Raw genomic sequence first — 17,691 nt, forward strand, 5'->3', positions numbered from 1 at the left:
GTATTTTTGAATTTACAATTATGTAGGACTAATTTCCTACCAACACTTTACAAAATACAAGACATGACCAATAAACAAATATTGAAAATATCCATATATCCTGTAAGATATCATGGTTCAAAAACCTCTACACCACATGTTCCAGTCATTCCACTGTGTCTGTGGTGGCAGTTGTCTAAGAGAACCTGTGTAATTCACCCTCCAAACTGCAGGTGGTGCTTTCAATAACTTTCAGCACACTAGATCTGCATCTTGTGAACATTTGGTTAAGTTAAAGAAATAAAGCACATGAAACCAGAGGTGGCTGTGTTTATTCAGCTCAAAGGGCTAAAATACTGCTGTTAATACTGAAAATTATACTGACTATTTTACAGAAACAGTGGAAAGATCATAGTGATCAAATATGAATCCAAACCTTTTATATACAGAGGTTATTTAATTATTATCTTCTTTTAATCAGTCCACTTAGTGTTCATGTAGTTGATTTGTTTATTTGTTTAATAGGATCCCCATTAGCTCCCACTGTGGTGGTTGCTAGTCTTCCTGAGGTCCAGAATGAAAAGACTAAAATTCAAAAACACTACAATGCAAAAAACATACAATTACAGATTTAATTTGATACAGAAGCTTTACACAAGGAATATAAAAAGGGTCATACAATTCATTTGACTGTACATCTACAAAGCATTAAGTTAAAATGGGATTTTTTTGCTTTTTTAAAAGTGCATAAAGTTGCTAAGTCCTTCAGCTTTTTAGGCAATTTATTGTGGATTTAAAAAAGACAGACATATGAAAAAAAAATTTGTATTGGGACAATTGATAACTAAATTGGAGTTACAGGCAAGTTGAGTATTGTATGAGTGAATTTGTTGAGAGTACTTGAGCTTTTCATAAAATGAGCTTGGTTGACCCGTTAAAATAATCTTCTTTATAAATATTATTAAGTTATACTGCATTTTAACATCAATTAAAGGCCATAATAAAGTGCGGTGCATATCAATGACACTGGTAGTATAGGGACATCTCAGAACAAGGCGAGCAGTGATAGTGATTAGTTCAAAACAATGCTCTCACACTTTTCTTCTTAAGAAAACTGTAACCCTAACCTTAAGAAAGAAACTGATAAGAATAACTTAATAAAATACTGTATATATATGAGTGGTAGTATTGCCAAAATCTGAATGATACCCATCCCTATGCACATGATGGGTATATTGTTTGAATTTTCACTACAACCAGCTGCAGATACAGACTCACGCTTAAAGGTACATAACACCATTATGATTAATAAAACTGAGATTTGCTGAGGCTTGACAGATGAAAAATTTGGCTGTAAGAATCATCATCATGCATCAAAATCTCATTTTGATGTAAATCTGAATGACAAATAAAGTCTGAGTTAGTTTGACCCAGACAGTTTCCACTGTACATCAGTGTTAGGTATAGAGCTGAACATTTGACAAATAAACTTATCAAGCTATGAAACTATAAAGTTAACACAGTTCACACACGTTCACAGCAATTTTGTCAAATCTATAATCTGTTTTTATTTATCTTATTTAACCAGAGATGAACAGACTATCTGTGTGTGGAGTGGTGAACTATTGACATCTGTTTGAATGAATTTAAAAAACCCACCAAAAAAACACAGTGAAAATGTAGAGGCTCATTCTGACTTCCTACCTGTAATGTATGAATGTGATGTTACATTTTAAGGTACTTTCACGATGAGCCTGTTTACATTCACACCAATACTCTGATCATTATTCCATTTCTGGAGTGATCAGATTATTCAAGTGACCACGTAAACAGGATAATCTGATATGTTTCACCAGATAACAGCAGTAATCTGATTATGAGAAATCAGATTAATACACCTGGATTTCTGTCTCCCCAGCACTCCGATGTCTTCACGCATGTATAGAGGTTAATCTGATTTATTTCACTTTTTTACATAGGCGAATGTGTAAAAAAAATCTATATAAATGGAAGTTACGCAGCAACAACATGAGCCTAAGGAAAAAGGCAAACAAACAGTGAAAGGAAATGAAGGATAGCAGCAACATGTGACCTATTTTGTAGTCTTATTAGCTCCCACATTAGGACAGCTAACACTGAACCGCAGGAGTTGCTATGGTCAACAAGACAAGACCGGATGTTTTGAAAATGACAGAAAGTGTACGCCTTACGTCATAACGTACGCACGTACTCCAAAAGAAATCAAATAATGAACTGAAACATGTAAACCAGGGTTTTTCGATTATCGCATTTCTGAAGTGCAAGTAAATGCGTCACATCTGATTATGGCAATTATTGGATTACTCCCACTTATCGGATTTTTATGGTCATGTAAACAGGCTCATTGTCTTCACATTAGAGCCAAAGTCCTTCCCTTTTGCAATGGACAGATTGCAAATTGCATGCTCTGTATGATACCGTGTTCTTAATATGTCATGATGTGTCAGTATCATGTGTTTACCCTGAGAAATGAGTCGAGGGATCCGTTCTCCATGAACTCAGTGATTATCATCACAGGGGTGCTCTTGGTCACCACTCCCTCCAGATGGATGATGTTGGGGTGGTCAAACTGGCCCATGATGGATGCCTCACTCAGGAAGTCCCGCCTCTGGCGCTCAGTGTAACCTGCCTTCAGCGTCTTTATAGCCACTAGGATCTCTCTCTTCCCAGGCTGCCGAAGGTTTCCACTGCACACCTCCCCAAACTCTCCTAACACAACAGGATGGGTCATTAACATAAAACACACTAACAATAACATTCCTTAATAATTTATTTGGATCTGTTGTCATTACTTTACTCAGTAACTTCTTTTCAGTTTCTGTGTATGATTTTTTTTCTCAAATGCTTTTATGGTGAGGTCTTTATCTTCTAATTAGGAACAACTGGCACATGAAGTCAGTTTATGAAGATATGGATTCATCTTTTTTGAAGTGTACCTGTTTTGGTCATGCTTACGACATTAATTGTGCGTTGTGTTTGCATGAGAGGCGCAAATTCAATAAAAAAATTACTATAAATGCATCACACTGGACCTTTTCATTATGGGAATTACGGGCGGGGCCACAACCAACCTATGGGAGCAGCCATTACCGGCCGGAAGTAGCACACCATCATTGATTCTGGGTGATGGAGTGTGAGTAAACAAGCAGCAGTCAGTGAGTGAGATTGCGTGGAGAGTACATGTTTGCGCTTGTTGTTTGTGCAGTTGCAAACTTAGCACTCCACCATTGTCCTAGAGACATGACCCAGCACTGGTCGATAATGGGTCATCTTAGACTGGTGTCTGCTGAACAGGGTCAGTGACCAGTCCATTGACGGAGCAGTGACTCACATGTACTTGACAATGGGTAAGATCCCAGACAGAACCACTAGTATTACAGGTGATCGTTAGAGATAGTTAGCAATGAAAGTTCATTATGTGCACCCTTTAAGGGAGCAGGTGTGAACAATTCATTCTGATGAAAACCTTTCAAAAGACCTTTCATCAAAAAAAAAAAAAAAAAGAAAAAAAGAAAGAAAAAAAATTAATTAATCCATTGCTATTCATGATGGAGTCTTTAAAAATCAGGTGACATTTGCATTTGTTATTGACTTCATTTCCTCTTTGGAGTGTCCCATACCTGCACCAATCACTTGTTCAATCTTTACACAGGCAATGTCTATCTCCTTGGCAAACTCTCGGACTGCTTCGTTAGGATCTTCATACGTGAAAGGGTCAATGTAGATCTTCATTCCTGGTGACACTTCAACAAAGAGATAGAAATGACAGCACAAACAGCTGAACACACACAAAAACCTAAATCCAGTAATTTCAAAGGGATTTGCTAACTTCAGGTAGAAACAGGAAAAGCATTTAGTCTTTTTACAAAATGCTACTACTTTGTGGGATGTAAAATGTCTTACTTACTATGACCACTGGTGTAGTGTTGGAGTTTGTCTGTGTACTCCGATTCTGGTCTATCTGAAGACCTCCTGCTGAAGATAAGTATGTGAGTCAAGCAATGGAGGCTCTGAGGGACTGTTTAGAAAGCAATGACTGGACTGTATTAGGCAGAGTGGACATTGACAGAATAGCTGATTATATATTACTGATAACATCAAATTCTGCAGCAGTACTATGATATTGAGTGGCGTACCATGGGGTTTCATTTAGGGTTATTGAAGTAAGCGATAGTAAACCACATACACAAATCTTTCATGTCCCTGGTACAGCCAAAGCAGCCATATACAAATAATTATAGTTTTAGATGTGAACTACAATGTGCACGACACAATGTTCCTTAATTAAAATGTAAACACGTGCTCCACAGAGGCTGAAGACACTGGAAGAGTTAGGATCAGACACTATATAAAGTTCTGTCATGCATCTGCAAGGCTTCAGAACCAGGACATCACTTATACTTTTATAGTGAAAGTTTGTCAAGTTTAACTCAGCTTTGAGTCTGCTCAGGTCAGACTGAATTTTTCAAATTGCTCAGGGTCCAGCAATCCAATAAACCTCAGTCTTTTGTGATCTTGAAACTTGTTCCTAATTTGTATGAGAATGTAGTTGATCACAGCTGTGTCAAGTTCTCAGTAGTTTGTGTTATGTTATAGCCTAGCAAAGTGTTGGTGTCAATTTGGAACCACTTTTCCAAGCCAAGCACCACGTCTCTGATGGTCTCATCTTCTCTGAGAATAAGAAATAGGCAAGGCAGATTTATTTGTATAGCACAATTCATACACAGGGCAATTCACAGTGCTTTACAAAAATGGAAAAGAGAGAGATTAAAAACACACAATTATAATTAAAACAATCAATAAAACATAAATAATAATCAATTAAAACAAAGTAAAAGGTCAGAGTGCAGACAGAACCCTTTCAGTCGTTCTATGCACAGATGAACAGCTGTTTTCAGCCTGGACTTTAACATTGTCACAGTAGAGGCCTGCCTCACGTCATCAGGAAGACTGTTCCAGAGTTTAGCTGCATAGAACTGAAACGCAGCTTCACCGTGTTTAGTCCTGACTCTGGGCACCAGCAGAAGACCAGTCCCTGAGGTTCTCAGGGTCCAAGATGGTTCATATGGGACCCATATGCCACAGATGTACTTTGGTGCTAGACCATGGAGAGACTTATAAATGAGCAGAGCTGTTTTAAAGTCTATTCTCTGAGCCACAGGAAGCCAGTGCACAGATCTGAGCACAGGACTGATATGGTCGTACTTCTTGGTTCTAGTCAGGACTCGAGCAGCAGCATTCTGGATGGACTGCAGCTGTCTTACAGCTCGTTTAGAGAGTCCAGTGAGAAGGCCGTTACAGTAGTCTAACCTGCTAGAGACAAATGCAGGGATAAGACTCTCTAAGTCTGGTTTAGACCGTAAACCTTTGATTCTGGCAATGTTTTTGAGATGGTAAAAGACTGATGATGTTATTGATTTAATGTGGCTGTTAAAGCTTGGGTCTGAGTCCATTATTACCCCTAGATTTCTAACTTGGTTTTTAGCTTTTAGAGTAACAGATTCCAGATGGCTGATGACACTTTCTCTGGGTTTTTGTGGGCCAAAGACAATGACTTCAGTCTTGTCTGAATTTAGCTGGAGAAAGTTGTTTTGCATCCACACAGTGATCTTTTGGAGGCAGTCACAGAGTGACTTAAATGGCTCTTAAATGGGCCAGCAACAGTTTTGGTGGAAAAAGAGTAAAGGCTCCTTCAATGTGTGATATTTCAGTGGCTTTAAAATTTTATTCCCAGCCACTGTGCACCATGGAGCTTATAAACTTTGGCAGGTTAGCACGTGTATATAGGCTGTACCATGACAGATAATTACTGAACCTCAAAGACCAATGCGAGTCCAAATTCAAGAATTAATGCTATAATGTAGTGCATAACTATGTCTGACACAGGTTTGCTCTCTGTCCCCAGAGTCAGAACCAAGCAGGGAGAAGACACTTTTAGTTTTTGTGCTCCACACATCTGGAACAAACTACCAGAAAACTTCAGATCTGCTGAAACTCTCAGTTCCTTTAAACCAAGGTTAAAGCCTCATTTGTTTACAGCTGCCTTTGATTAGAGTAGTTTTTTCAGTTCTAATACTTGCACTGACACTCACAATTTTAACTGGATTGATTTAACATTAAATTCTTAATTTTAATCAAGACTGCTTTTAGCTGTTGTTTTAACTGTCTCTCAATCCTGTTTTAATTTCCTTCTTTATTTTTATCTTTTCTGCACTCTCCTCTTGTTTTATTCTCCATGATTTTAATGTAATTTTATGCCTTTGTAAAGCACTTTGAATTGCCTTGTGTATGAATGGTGCTATATAAATAAATTTGCATTGCCTATCTGTTCTGCTGTAACTGTTAATAATGAAACTAAGGTAAATAACCACATTTAAACAAGTTTTTTCTATGTGTATCAGGGTGCTTGCTCTTTATCCAAATAGAAAATCCAGACTTTTTCCAGACTTTTTCAAAACTGCTATTTTTTTCCCCAAGACCTTGACTTTATATACAGTACTTTTATACTTGCATGCCTACTTTTTTGGTTGAGATTGTGCCTGTTGCGTGTAGTGGAAAAGTTCATTTGAATAAATGTATGAATGAATGAATGAATGAATGTATAATTTGCTGTAAATTATGTTTTAGTGATAGAAACCTTTTCAAAACATATGAAAATCACAAAAGTGCATGGATATCACACAAACAAATTTCACTAGAATCATTCCAGTATCGACCGGTTAGTGAAATCATATCAACTTTTTTATGTTTTCCTCATGTTACAGGATCATGTACCTTTGAACATACTCTAAAATTCAACTATGAGAGAAACTTTTTTAAGACTTTAACACAAAATTCCAGACTTTTCAAGGTCCAGAAAACGTTTCAAAATTTCATACTTTTTAAGACTTTTAAGACTTGCACAAGCAGATAGTGTATGGAAAAATATCCAAAGTCAGGGGATAGGAGGGAATTGTGAGTTAAGTCATGAGTGGGGGACAAAAGTACAACTTTTGCAAAGACAGTTTGAGGTCAGTATTTTTAGCTGCATAAATATACATGTCACACTGATCAATGTGTCATTTTATGCAGACCTTTTGGTTGTTAAGTAAATATTGTACCAGCAGTCACACTGTCAGATGGACAATATCAAAATTTTGTCAGAAGTCGTCTTTGGTCACAAGACTACGACAACTGCTGTCTTTGAACTTCCCTCACTGTGTGACGTTGTATCAGTGTTTTTATGACCAAATATGGCCTATATTTTCACATCTTCTCCAAAATAACAATGTATATAGTGCATACCAAGCATAAGGGAGATCTTTGGGAATTCAGTTCCTAATTTTAAGTTCTGTTTAATGGCAAGGCAATAAAATGAAAATATTGAAAAGTATACACGTAAACTGAGGTAAGTGAGACAAGTTTTCACAGTTTCAGTAGTTTGACACCAGTGCCAATACTTTGAGATAAAATGCTGCCCCCCTTTTAATGAGACTTTACACTGATGAACCTATAAAAACTATAAAGGACATGTTGTAAGATCTTTTGAGCTTCCTACACTTTCATGACTCATTGTTTCAGTTCATGGCTTATTATTGTGCTGTATGGATGTCTGAATGATATTTAGTCATCAGTTGTTTTTTTTTTACTTTACAGGAGAAACATGTGATCCGTCTATCCCTCTGGATATAACACAACTCACCTGCGACAAACAATGATGAAGACAGTAATGGCAATGATGAAGACTACTCCAGCTGCAGCTGAGCCGATGATGAGGGGGAGATTCTCCTGGATATTAGAGTTGTATTCCTCTACATGGAAAAACACAGAGCGATGGATTATTTTCGCAAAGTACATTTGTAGAGGGGTTACTATTTGAAAGGTAACTTCCACACATTAATTAGGCAGTGAAACATGATCATACCTTCAGTCATAGTTTGAAAATACATTTTGCCACTAAAGCGTCCAAATCCAGCAACAGTACGAGCGCGGACCTGAAAGACGTAGATGGTCCCAGGCTTCAGGCCTCGTATGACTGCAGTGTTGGTCTGACTCCTTATTAGAGATGAATTCCACTCTGCCTGGTTCTGGAAATAAGCCATCAGTAAATTAGGGGAAAGACTGTCTGTCTGACACTCGTTAGTGTAACACTTAACCCTTTAACCCCTGACGTGTCTGTGGTGAGTGTTCTGAATGTATGATTTATTTTTAATATTCATAAAAATTCAACTGTTTCCTCAATAAGAAAAATGTCATAACGTGGTGATAGAATAGACCTTGTGCTTTGAATAGACATCTGAGCATGCTCAGTGCACCCCCCACTGCCTTTGTAATGGGAGAAAAACACAGAGCAGTGAGTGAAACCGACTTGCTATGAAAAACAGACAGTTTGGGTTTTTTGTTTTTTTTTTTAAACACAGTTTTCCTTGTGTTCTTTTGTTTTCACTGTTGTTTGCAGCGCTGTGGTGATTATCTTTTTTTTTTTTTTTACTGTGTTTTTACCGAGTTTTGACTGTGTAACTGCTTTTTGGAGTTCAACCAGGTGCCAAGAAGCTGCTTGACTGATTTAGAAAAAACATAGCCCCAAAACATAAACTACTAGACCAAACTTCAAATCCTTGTTGTTCAGTGTTCAGTGTGTTCCAGTTCACAGTTCATGTTCAAAATCTCTAAGTGATGCACATACTGAGTGCCTTATTTAGTAAAAACGTGCAAAACTTCAATTCCTCTTTTTGTCTTTTTCTATTATTCCAACCCTGTTTTCAGCCTAAAACACACAGTAAAACAAAACCACTGAAGAAAAGAAACACAAACACATACTCACAGCAGCTTTTTTGACACTGTAACAGAGGCAAACTCACAGCAGAACGTTTACCAGAAATAATGTCTCAGGGGTTAAAGGGTTAACTTACTTTTGGTGTAGCATGTATTCATTTCATTTTAATTTTTTTTTTAATTTTTTTTTTTTTTTACAGATCAGTAGTTTGGATTCTAGACATGTTCTTAATGATTACAGCTGGTAAAGCATACACTGATGTACCTTCTCATAATACTGAAGTTCATAGTCCAGGATAACTCCGTTGGGCTGGTCAGGCTGGGACCAGGACAATGTGATGCTGGTCGGAGTTCTGCTGACCTGATGGATGATGGACACAGCTGACGGTGCTATAAAGACACAATAGAAGGTACACGTTGGGATAAGAATACCAAGAGACAAAAAACAGAAATTAACACTTTGAAAGGTAAACAAAATCGTATCTACTTATTTACTCTTTGTTAGTACAGGTTTGAGCAAGCATGAGGATATCTGTGGAAAGTCCACCATGAGTCCTCTATGTAGAATTCAGTAAATTGTAGCTGAAGCTAATGTCAATGAGTGGCTCCCAGCACCTTTCAGACACTGACTTCATGTAACACAAGTTCACACAAATCTTCTATAACGTACCTTCTCCACTGCTTTGTTACCATGTTGTCTGTTTTGTCTAATTGTCTTTGAATATATTTCTACACAGTAGGTAAGAGGCTAATGGCTACAAATATAAAATAATATAAAATAATTAAAGAATTGTCCTATTTCTCCTATATAAATCTCTTGTTACTTGTCAACACAGTAACTTTGTATTCAGTATTTATAAGGACTGTTGCACAAATCATATAGTTTGATAAACAATCTAATTTCATGCTGTAAATAATAATTAATATTACTTGTAATATTAACATCAAGCCATTATCCTGTGTACCTGTGGAACTGTGTTTACAATTTACATAACATTTGTGTACAGTTGAAGTTCATTTGCGGTCGTTTGGATAAAAACATCAGGTTATGAGTTTGTCACTTTAAAGAAGCCACAAGGCACTACTAAATGACACATACAGTTATGCTGAAGAAATCTGAACCAGAAAAGCTGAACCAGACAGCTAAAGGGACTTTAATGGACTAACAAACCTCGATGTTGAGGAGCTACAGCACGATGTCTTGTGATGGTGTGTTTAATAGTAGAAGAATAACTGTGACTAACATCTAAGACACACATCACAGACGCAACTAGAAGCACTTGGAGAGCGCCACTGATCTGCCTTGGCGGAGGTCTGTGCTCTCTTTTCTAGAAAAGCACTCGTAGAGCACAGACCTCCGCCAAGGCAGATCAGTGCCCCCCCGATCACCACCAAAATTTAATCATTTGTTCCTTGTGCCAGTATCAACGTTTCCTGAAATTTTCATCCAAATCTGTCCATAACTTTTTGAGTTATCTTGCACACGGACAGACCGACAGACAGACAGACAGACCAACGCTGACAAAAACATAACCTCCTTGGCGGAGGTAATAAATGCCTCTTTTAAGGAAACAACCTATGTCTGTCTTGTGAAAAAATTAGGGCTGTCAAAATTAACGCATTAATACTGATTAATCCATCATCATGATTAATCTGATTAAAAATTGTGATGTAATTAACGTATCTGCAGAGCAGAATGAGTGTGAACATCTCTGGCAACGCATTTGGGGCAGTTTGTCCAAGTCATGCCTGTGCAAACGGGCAGTTGATCCGATAAAGACAGGCAGCAGAACCAACCAATAATGGAAAACGCTAAACAGCACGTTGGTCCTCTGGATGGAAATAAGAGGACAACCCCCCCCCCAAGACGGAACAGATGTTTCAAGTTGTTTTGCTGAAACTGTTGAAGGTGTTTAATAAACATGTTAAGTGCATATGTATTCCCCTCTCTCTTGAGTCTGGCTGCTCACACAAAATGAAATGCAATTAATATAGATTAAAAATGAATGATATTTAATTGTAATTAATCGAAATTAATCCACAGGAACCCTGTGATTAATTTGATTACAAATTTTAATCATTTGACAGCACTAAAAAAATTATATTCCACCTGATGCTTTCATAGTATTACATTATGTTACATCATGCAGCAGACTGTTAGTCTGAGTCTCTGACTGTTCACTCTATTGAAATCAAAGTATGAGTATAAATTATAAATGTCATCAAAATTGAATGTAATCTATTATAGAGAATGTGTTACTGGTATGAAACGACCATTACAATTCACTTCTTCTCATCCAACTTATCCCACCTGTTCCACTTCCTAAAGACTGTAACATTACGGTTGTAACTTCTGCCTGTAGGGCTGAGGCTGTGTTCAAACCTGGCATTAACACACATCCAGAGTGGATACCCCAGACAAGGAGTGAATGTAGTCAAGATGGACTGAGATCTGATCACCATATTCTGTTAGCAGTGTGCACAGGTATGTGTCACGGGACTTCCTGTCACATCCTCTGATTTAGGGAAACCCAGTACAGCAACAGCATCATATTAACCCATAAAGACCCAAACAGCCACTATCGAGCCTCTGCACATGTCTACTAACCAGCCTGGTTCGTAGTGATGTTGACAGATGTGTACTGCGGTGAGTAGGGACTCTGGTCGGACACTCCGTTGACAGCTTGTATTTCAAAGGTGTACTGGGTATGAGCAAGGAGGTCACTGATGTGGACGTGGGTGTCAGTCAGTCCCAGCTGATGTGGGACAAACTGCACATTGTCTCCACAGCGAGTACAGCCGCCACGGCCGCTTCCACAGCTCTTACAAATGATGTTGTAGACGATATCTTCACGCCCGCCGCCCTCCTGTGGTGAGCTCCACTCCAGCTTCAGAGAAGTCTCGTTCACTATAGAGATAACGTTCTGTGGCGCTGACGGAACAGCTGCAAAAACAAAACAAGAAAAATGTGGTTTAAAGTCTGTTATTGACACAAATGTGAGACAAGAGTGTCACCCCTTTTATGTCAGATTTTCTGTTGATTGGAAGTTTGTCTCCAAGAGTATTATTTTTGACAACAACTTTTAATTTTGTTTTAGTCATAGTCTTTGGACAAAAATATTATTTAGTTTTAGTCATAATTTAGTCATCTAAACAATTTTAGTTTTACTCTAGTTTTAGTCAACTAAATATCATTAAAATTTAGCATGTGCACAGGTATGTGACATGGGACTGTCACATCCTCTGTCTAAGTGAAACTCAGCGCAGCAACAGCATAACATTAACCCATAAAGACCCAAACAGCCACTATCGACCAAAACCATCTACCGATGTAAACTGTTTTATATCTGTTGATCCACTATTTCTATCAATACATGTAAATAATTGGTGTAAAATACAGTTTGTCATCTTTTCATGGTCATCAGATATGACCCATTTGGACGTTCAGAGGCTCTGTAGTAACCGTGGAAACAGCGTCATCTTCTACAACATTGATTCACCAGTAAAACCCATGGAGTCTGATTCATGACAGTGGATGGAGACACTTGGTTTATGTTCGGTTAATGATATTTTTGCTGAAAAAGTCAGTTTTTCTTCAGTTTTCTCTGTCTGTGATATAATAACCCTCAACTTTAATCTGAACTTTTACGAACATCTACATGATCAGTCAATTAAACATAGGAAAATACCTGATTTTCACTGGAAAAAATGCAAAATAATAAGATAATATCAAATCAAATCAAATTTTATTCATATAGCGCCAAATCATAACAAAAGTTATCTCATGACGCTTTATATATCGAGTTGGTCGAAACCAGACTTTAAGCCAATTTATGACAATAGGTGGTGATAAATCAATTAAGAAAGCTTAAATATAGAGAAAAAATCATTTGGAAACTGACTTAAAAGTAGCACTGGGTCTGGGCGCTGGGTCTGGGCACTGGGGGAGCCATGGCTCAGGAGGTAGAGTGAGTTGTCAAATAACCGAAGGGTTGGCAGTTTGAATCCCACGTAAAGTTTGTCCACGATACAGTGTAACTCACACTGGTGTATGAATATGTGTGAATGTTTGGTGGTAGTCGGAGGGGCTGTTTGACATGAATTGGCAGCCGCGGTTCCATCAGCCTGCCCCAGGGCACCTGTGGCTACAAATGTAGTTCACAACCACCAGAGTGTGAATGTGGGAGTGAATGAATAATGGATGGGTGCCTTGAAAAGTGCTACAGAAATCTAATCCATTATTATTTATGGGTTAATGACACTAGACTCTGCCAGGTTTTTGCTATCAATAATTACCTACACCTACAAGAACCCAATTCTGTAAAATGTATAAAAGTGGCTCATCATAGAGTAAAACATCTACAAGTGTCTTACCAAAAAGTAAAATATCAAAAGCTGACTCATCATGACACTAAATAAATAAATAAGACTAGAAGCACTCGGAGAGCGCAGACCTCCGCCAAGGCAGATCAGTGGGCCCCCGTGGCCCCCCCACCCCCCACCACCCCGATCACCACCAAAATTTAATCATTTGTTCCTTGTGCCAGTATCAACATTTCCTGAAATTTTCATCCAAATCCGTCCATAACTTTTTGAGTTATCTTGCACACAAACAGACAGACAAACAAACCAATGCCGACAAGAACACAACCTTCTTGGCGGAGGTAATAAGACAAGCAGGAGATGAATAGATTATGTTCTGAGTGACATAATGTCAGTATTTTCCACCACTTATGACTAATATTATACAGGTTTTCTCTAGAGGAGAGCAGTCTGATCTGAATGAAAGAAATGAGGACACATTAAAACACCAGGTATGTTTTTAAAGGTAAAACTGGATTATATTTTTGATATCAGGTATTCACCTGTACTTCTTTGCCCCATATTTGCTTTGTTGATATCCTTTCATTCAGCCAACACCATTTGGGTAGAACGTGCACATGCCAATCTTCCACATTGACCCAGTAAGCATGTGACAGACTGTCTATTAGAAAAGCCTGGTGTTTTGTAATGTTTTGTTGTGGAATGTACTGGTTTGATGTGCTGATCTGAAACATGGGATATACATACTGGTACAAGGCATTTGTGGGGGGTCCGAGTCAGTGCGGTAGTAGCCACTACGACAAACGCAGTTCGTTGCTCCTTCACTAATAGTTCTGCTGTTGATTGGGCACTGCTGGCACTTGTGGTCTCCCTGTGCAGCTTTGGAGAACCCTGACACACAGGCTGGAAACAATGAGGAAACAAAAAAGGAAAGAAAGAGAAATAAAGACAGTAAGTTTAGGGAGGAAATAACATGGTATACACTGTAGTGCATGAGAACGACTAGAACTAAATCAAACAATCTAATGGTTAGCTCCCCCAAGTTTGTCCAAGATACTGTGAATCTGACATGTTCACTGTTTGATGTTTCAGCTGAAAAAAAAAATACACAGTTCATTCTGAATTCTTGTGGTTTTTTAGCTGAAACACTCTGTTTCAGTGTCTATTGGTCTAAATGTAAATAATCTGCTCCTCATGCCCCCTTCCTGTCTCCACCATAGACTCCATCCTGTAGATCAGGGGTGTCAAACTCATTTTAGTTCAGGGGCCACATTCATCTAAATTCTATCTGAAGTGGGCCGAACCAGTAAAATAATAACATAATAATATATAAATAATGTCAACTCCAAACTTTTCTCTATGTTTTAGAGCGAAAAAAAAGTAAATTTACATTATGAAAAGGTTTAGATCTACAAACTATCCTTTCAAAAGATGTGAATAACATAAACAAACTGGAAAAAAAATAAGTGTAACTTTAACAATATTATGCTTCAGTTTATCATTTATACATGTATATTATAACTTACAGATCACAGTGGATCTACAAACACACAAAACATTTAATATCAGGCAGAATATTGTTAAAATTGTACTTACTTCTCTTAAGACATTTCAGGTTATTCATATTTGTTCAGGTTATTCGCCTTTTTTTTTTTGCAAAATTATACTTTGTTTTAGTGTAAATACATGAAAATATTTATATTTACAAAGAGAAAAATTTGGAGTTGTCATTATTTATATGTTATTATGATAGTATTTTACTGGTCCTGCCCACTTGAGATTGAATTGGTCTGAATGTGGAACCTGAACTAGAAGGATTATTAATATCTTAGTGTAATTTTTGCATTTCACAAATTCATCCCAAGGGCCGGACTGGACCCTTTGGCGGGCCGGATTTGGCCCCCGGGCCGCATGTTTGACACCTGTGCTGTAGATGGTCCAGTGGACTGATGTAACAAAGGCACAATTATTAAACATCTGTTGATATTGACTCAGATTCTAAAATAATGGATCTGAGCTTTATTTGTTCATCCCATGTTGTGTATGTCTACATTTTCGAGGCAGAAAATATGTTTTATGAAATAGCCTGAATCTCTGCCTCAAATAGGTCAGCTCATTGGAGTGACATATTCTGGGATTCCTTCAGTTGCTGTCAGGTTTACTGACCACAGGGACATAAAACATGTCAGAATATGGTGCAGAGAAGACTCACAGGGATTATGCAAGAAAGGAATGAAAGAGTAAAAGCAAGTAAGTACTGCAATGCCGTCCGTTGGTCTCCTTTCTTTTGAAGATTTTTTTTTCTGTTTGAATGCACAATGGAAGGTGACAATACATGTGACCTTACATGTGAGAATAAGTACAGCCCATAAATAATGATTGCTAATCTAGACTTATAGGCAAGTGTAAAGGAGTCTAAGCATCTCAGTGCAGTTCAGAGCCAGAAAGTCTCTACCTCAAGCAGGGGCAGATCTAGAAAACTGAGGTTACATGGGGTGGCAAAGTAAAACAAAGCATGTTAACCGGACCACATGGGAGGATGGTGTGTGTGAATCCCCATACATACTGTACGGACAACAAAAGGTCCATCAAAATACTTCACCACATCAGCCACATTTTCCTATGGTCATGAAGTTGTAACACATTTTTATAGAGTTCAAACCAAACAATTCTTTCCATCCCTGCACATTATTCTTTTTAAACGTAGCATAATTTTGAAATAACATAATTTTGTGAACACTATAGCAACATCCGTGGATAAGTAATAAAAATAAAGGAAAATGTTTTCATATTTTTCTTGGGAATTCTTCTTGGAGAGAAGAGCTACCAAGAAGAATGATGACCTGGGCAAATGAGAACCTACACAGACATGTTTTCACATTTAGAAAAGCTGGTTCAACTGTAAAGAATGTATCAGTTTTGATGGTTTTATGCTCTTTTGGAGAACAGATCAGATGTTAGTCCCTTTTTATCATCATAAATAATAGTAAATTCATATAAATACTTGAGAGATAATTTACATTTTGACCTCTTGCCTAAAAATAGCTACGCAATCTTTATTTGTAGTGCGATCTACTGCACATATCCTGCATATATTTCACACACATCTGCTAAAATGAAATCAGCTAGCTTGCTTTTTGTCTTCTCCCTTTGTTGTTGTTGCTTTTGTATTTTTTCATCGCAGACCCATTCAGAGGTAGCCCATGACCCACTTTCTTGCAGTGACCCAACAGATGACAAATTATATAATGTATGTCAACTGTCACTTATCAATGTCAAAGTCGTTGGAAGTCAGTCACAAAACAATTATTGGCTAAAGTAAAATCCATTGTATCCTCTATTTCAGTTTGCCCAATAAAGTTAACCATCAATCTTGTACTGGACACTCTGTAAATGTCTCCAGGCCCTACTATATTTGGAACAGGACGAAGATACTTCAATAAACACAGATCAATACATGACAATAAGCCGTCAGGGATGAATGGTGGTCACTGAGATCAGCAGTGACAGGCAGTCTATTAATAGAACTTTGCAATAAATAAAATATTGTAAAACATCTTTAGTGACAATGCTAACTGATATGAAGGTCCAGTTCAATCATCAGTGACAAATGTCAAAAAAGGCTTCACTCTGACAGCTGATATGATGGTCACACAACCAGAGGTGGGTAATCCCAGCTCCTTAGAGTAAAAGTCCTGCCATGTATTTGTTCCAACCACTCATTGAACTGGCCCATTTTCAGGAGCACAACTCCTCATCCAGGTAGATGGGAATCACCTGTGCGAAGTGAACAGGTAGAACCAATACATGGCAGGACCTTTACTCTGTGGAGCTGGGACTACCCACCTCTGCACACAACAGCCAAAGGGAACATGGGTCATGTCATCAGTCAGGTCAGAGTAAATATAGAAACAGAAATAGATCCTAAATGTGTTTCAAACAAGTCACCAGGATACAGAACATTTCACAAGAAACGTTCATATTAATGATTAAATAGATCAAAACAGTAGAATGAGACTGGAACATTGAATCTGAAAGAAATGTATGTAACCTCAGATACCATCCATCCATCCATCCATCCATCCATCATCTAACTCTTTAACTTCATACTAACCCTTTGAAGTGTTATTTCTCCCATCATCATAAAGGTAGTCATGGATTAAAGTCTGACTGAGTGTTTACAGCACATACCTGTCAACCCTCAGTGAACAAACAAATGCATATATGAAACTGAACCAGTAAGGCACTGGGTGGTTTTCAGTTCCAGTTGCTGATCTAAGTGGGTCATCATATGGAAACATCGGTCATTCTCAGAAACAGGGAGCTGAGTGTAGTGCGCTGTACCAGTACAGTGAAACTACTGACCTATTAAAAATGACAAGAAACATGATGTTCACACTAACTCTAGACAGGTTGGCTTACATAAAAACCAAGGAAGCAATAAAATAAAAACACCCCCTTACTGTATTTCAGTTGAATTTTAAGGTATCTGTGCTTCATTTGATCATTTTACACATTTTAACACAGGGTTCTGTACTTTCTTCTAACATTTTCAAATCTAACTTGTTCCATTAATTGTAGTTAATATGGTGCTCC

The 17,691-nt window shown here is 37.8% G+C and overlaps 1 protein-coding gene across 4 annotated transcripts in view; it reads right to left on the reverse strand.

Annotated features, from left to right (window-relative positions):
* ephb2a (eph receptor B2a) overlaps positions 1-17,691 on the reverse strand; it is a 54,080-nt gene that overhangs the window by 8,777 nt on the left and 27,612 nt on the right. Inside the window, exons 4-11 of one of the 4 annotated variants that reach the window (XM_030138585.1) lie at positions 13,843-13,998; positions 11,381-11,716; positions 9,038-9,162; positions 7,922-8,084; positions 7,700-7,808; positions 3,926-3,990; positions 3,639-3,761; positions 2,480-2,727 (exon numbers count right to left, since the gene is read on the reverse strand). In XM_030138585.1, the coding sequence (XP_029994445.1) occupies positions 2,480-2,727; positions 3,639-3,761; positions 3,926-3,990; positions 7,700-7,808; positions 7,922-8,084; positions 9,038-9,162; positions 11,381-11,716; positions 13,843-13,998 (1,325 nt within the window). Of the gene's footprint in view, positions 1-2,479; positions 2,728-3,638; positions 3,765-3,925; positions 3,994-7,699; positions 7,809-7,921; positions 8,085-9,037; positions 9,163-11,380; positions 11,717-13,842; positions 13,999-17,691 lie in introns of all 4 variants that reach the window. The other 3 variants (XM_030138584.1, XM_030138583.1, XM_030138582.1) reach the window with 3 other exon arrangements.

Source organism: Sphaeramia orbicularis, chromosome 7 (genome assembly GCF_902148855.1).
Source record: "Sphaeramia orbicularis chromosome 7, fSphaOr1.1, whole genome shotgun sequence".
Taxonomy (NCBI): Eukaryota; Metazoa; Chordata; class Actinopteri; order Kurtiformes; family Apogonidae; genus Sphaeramia; species Sphaeramia orbicularis.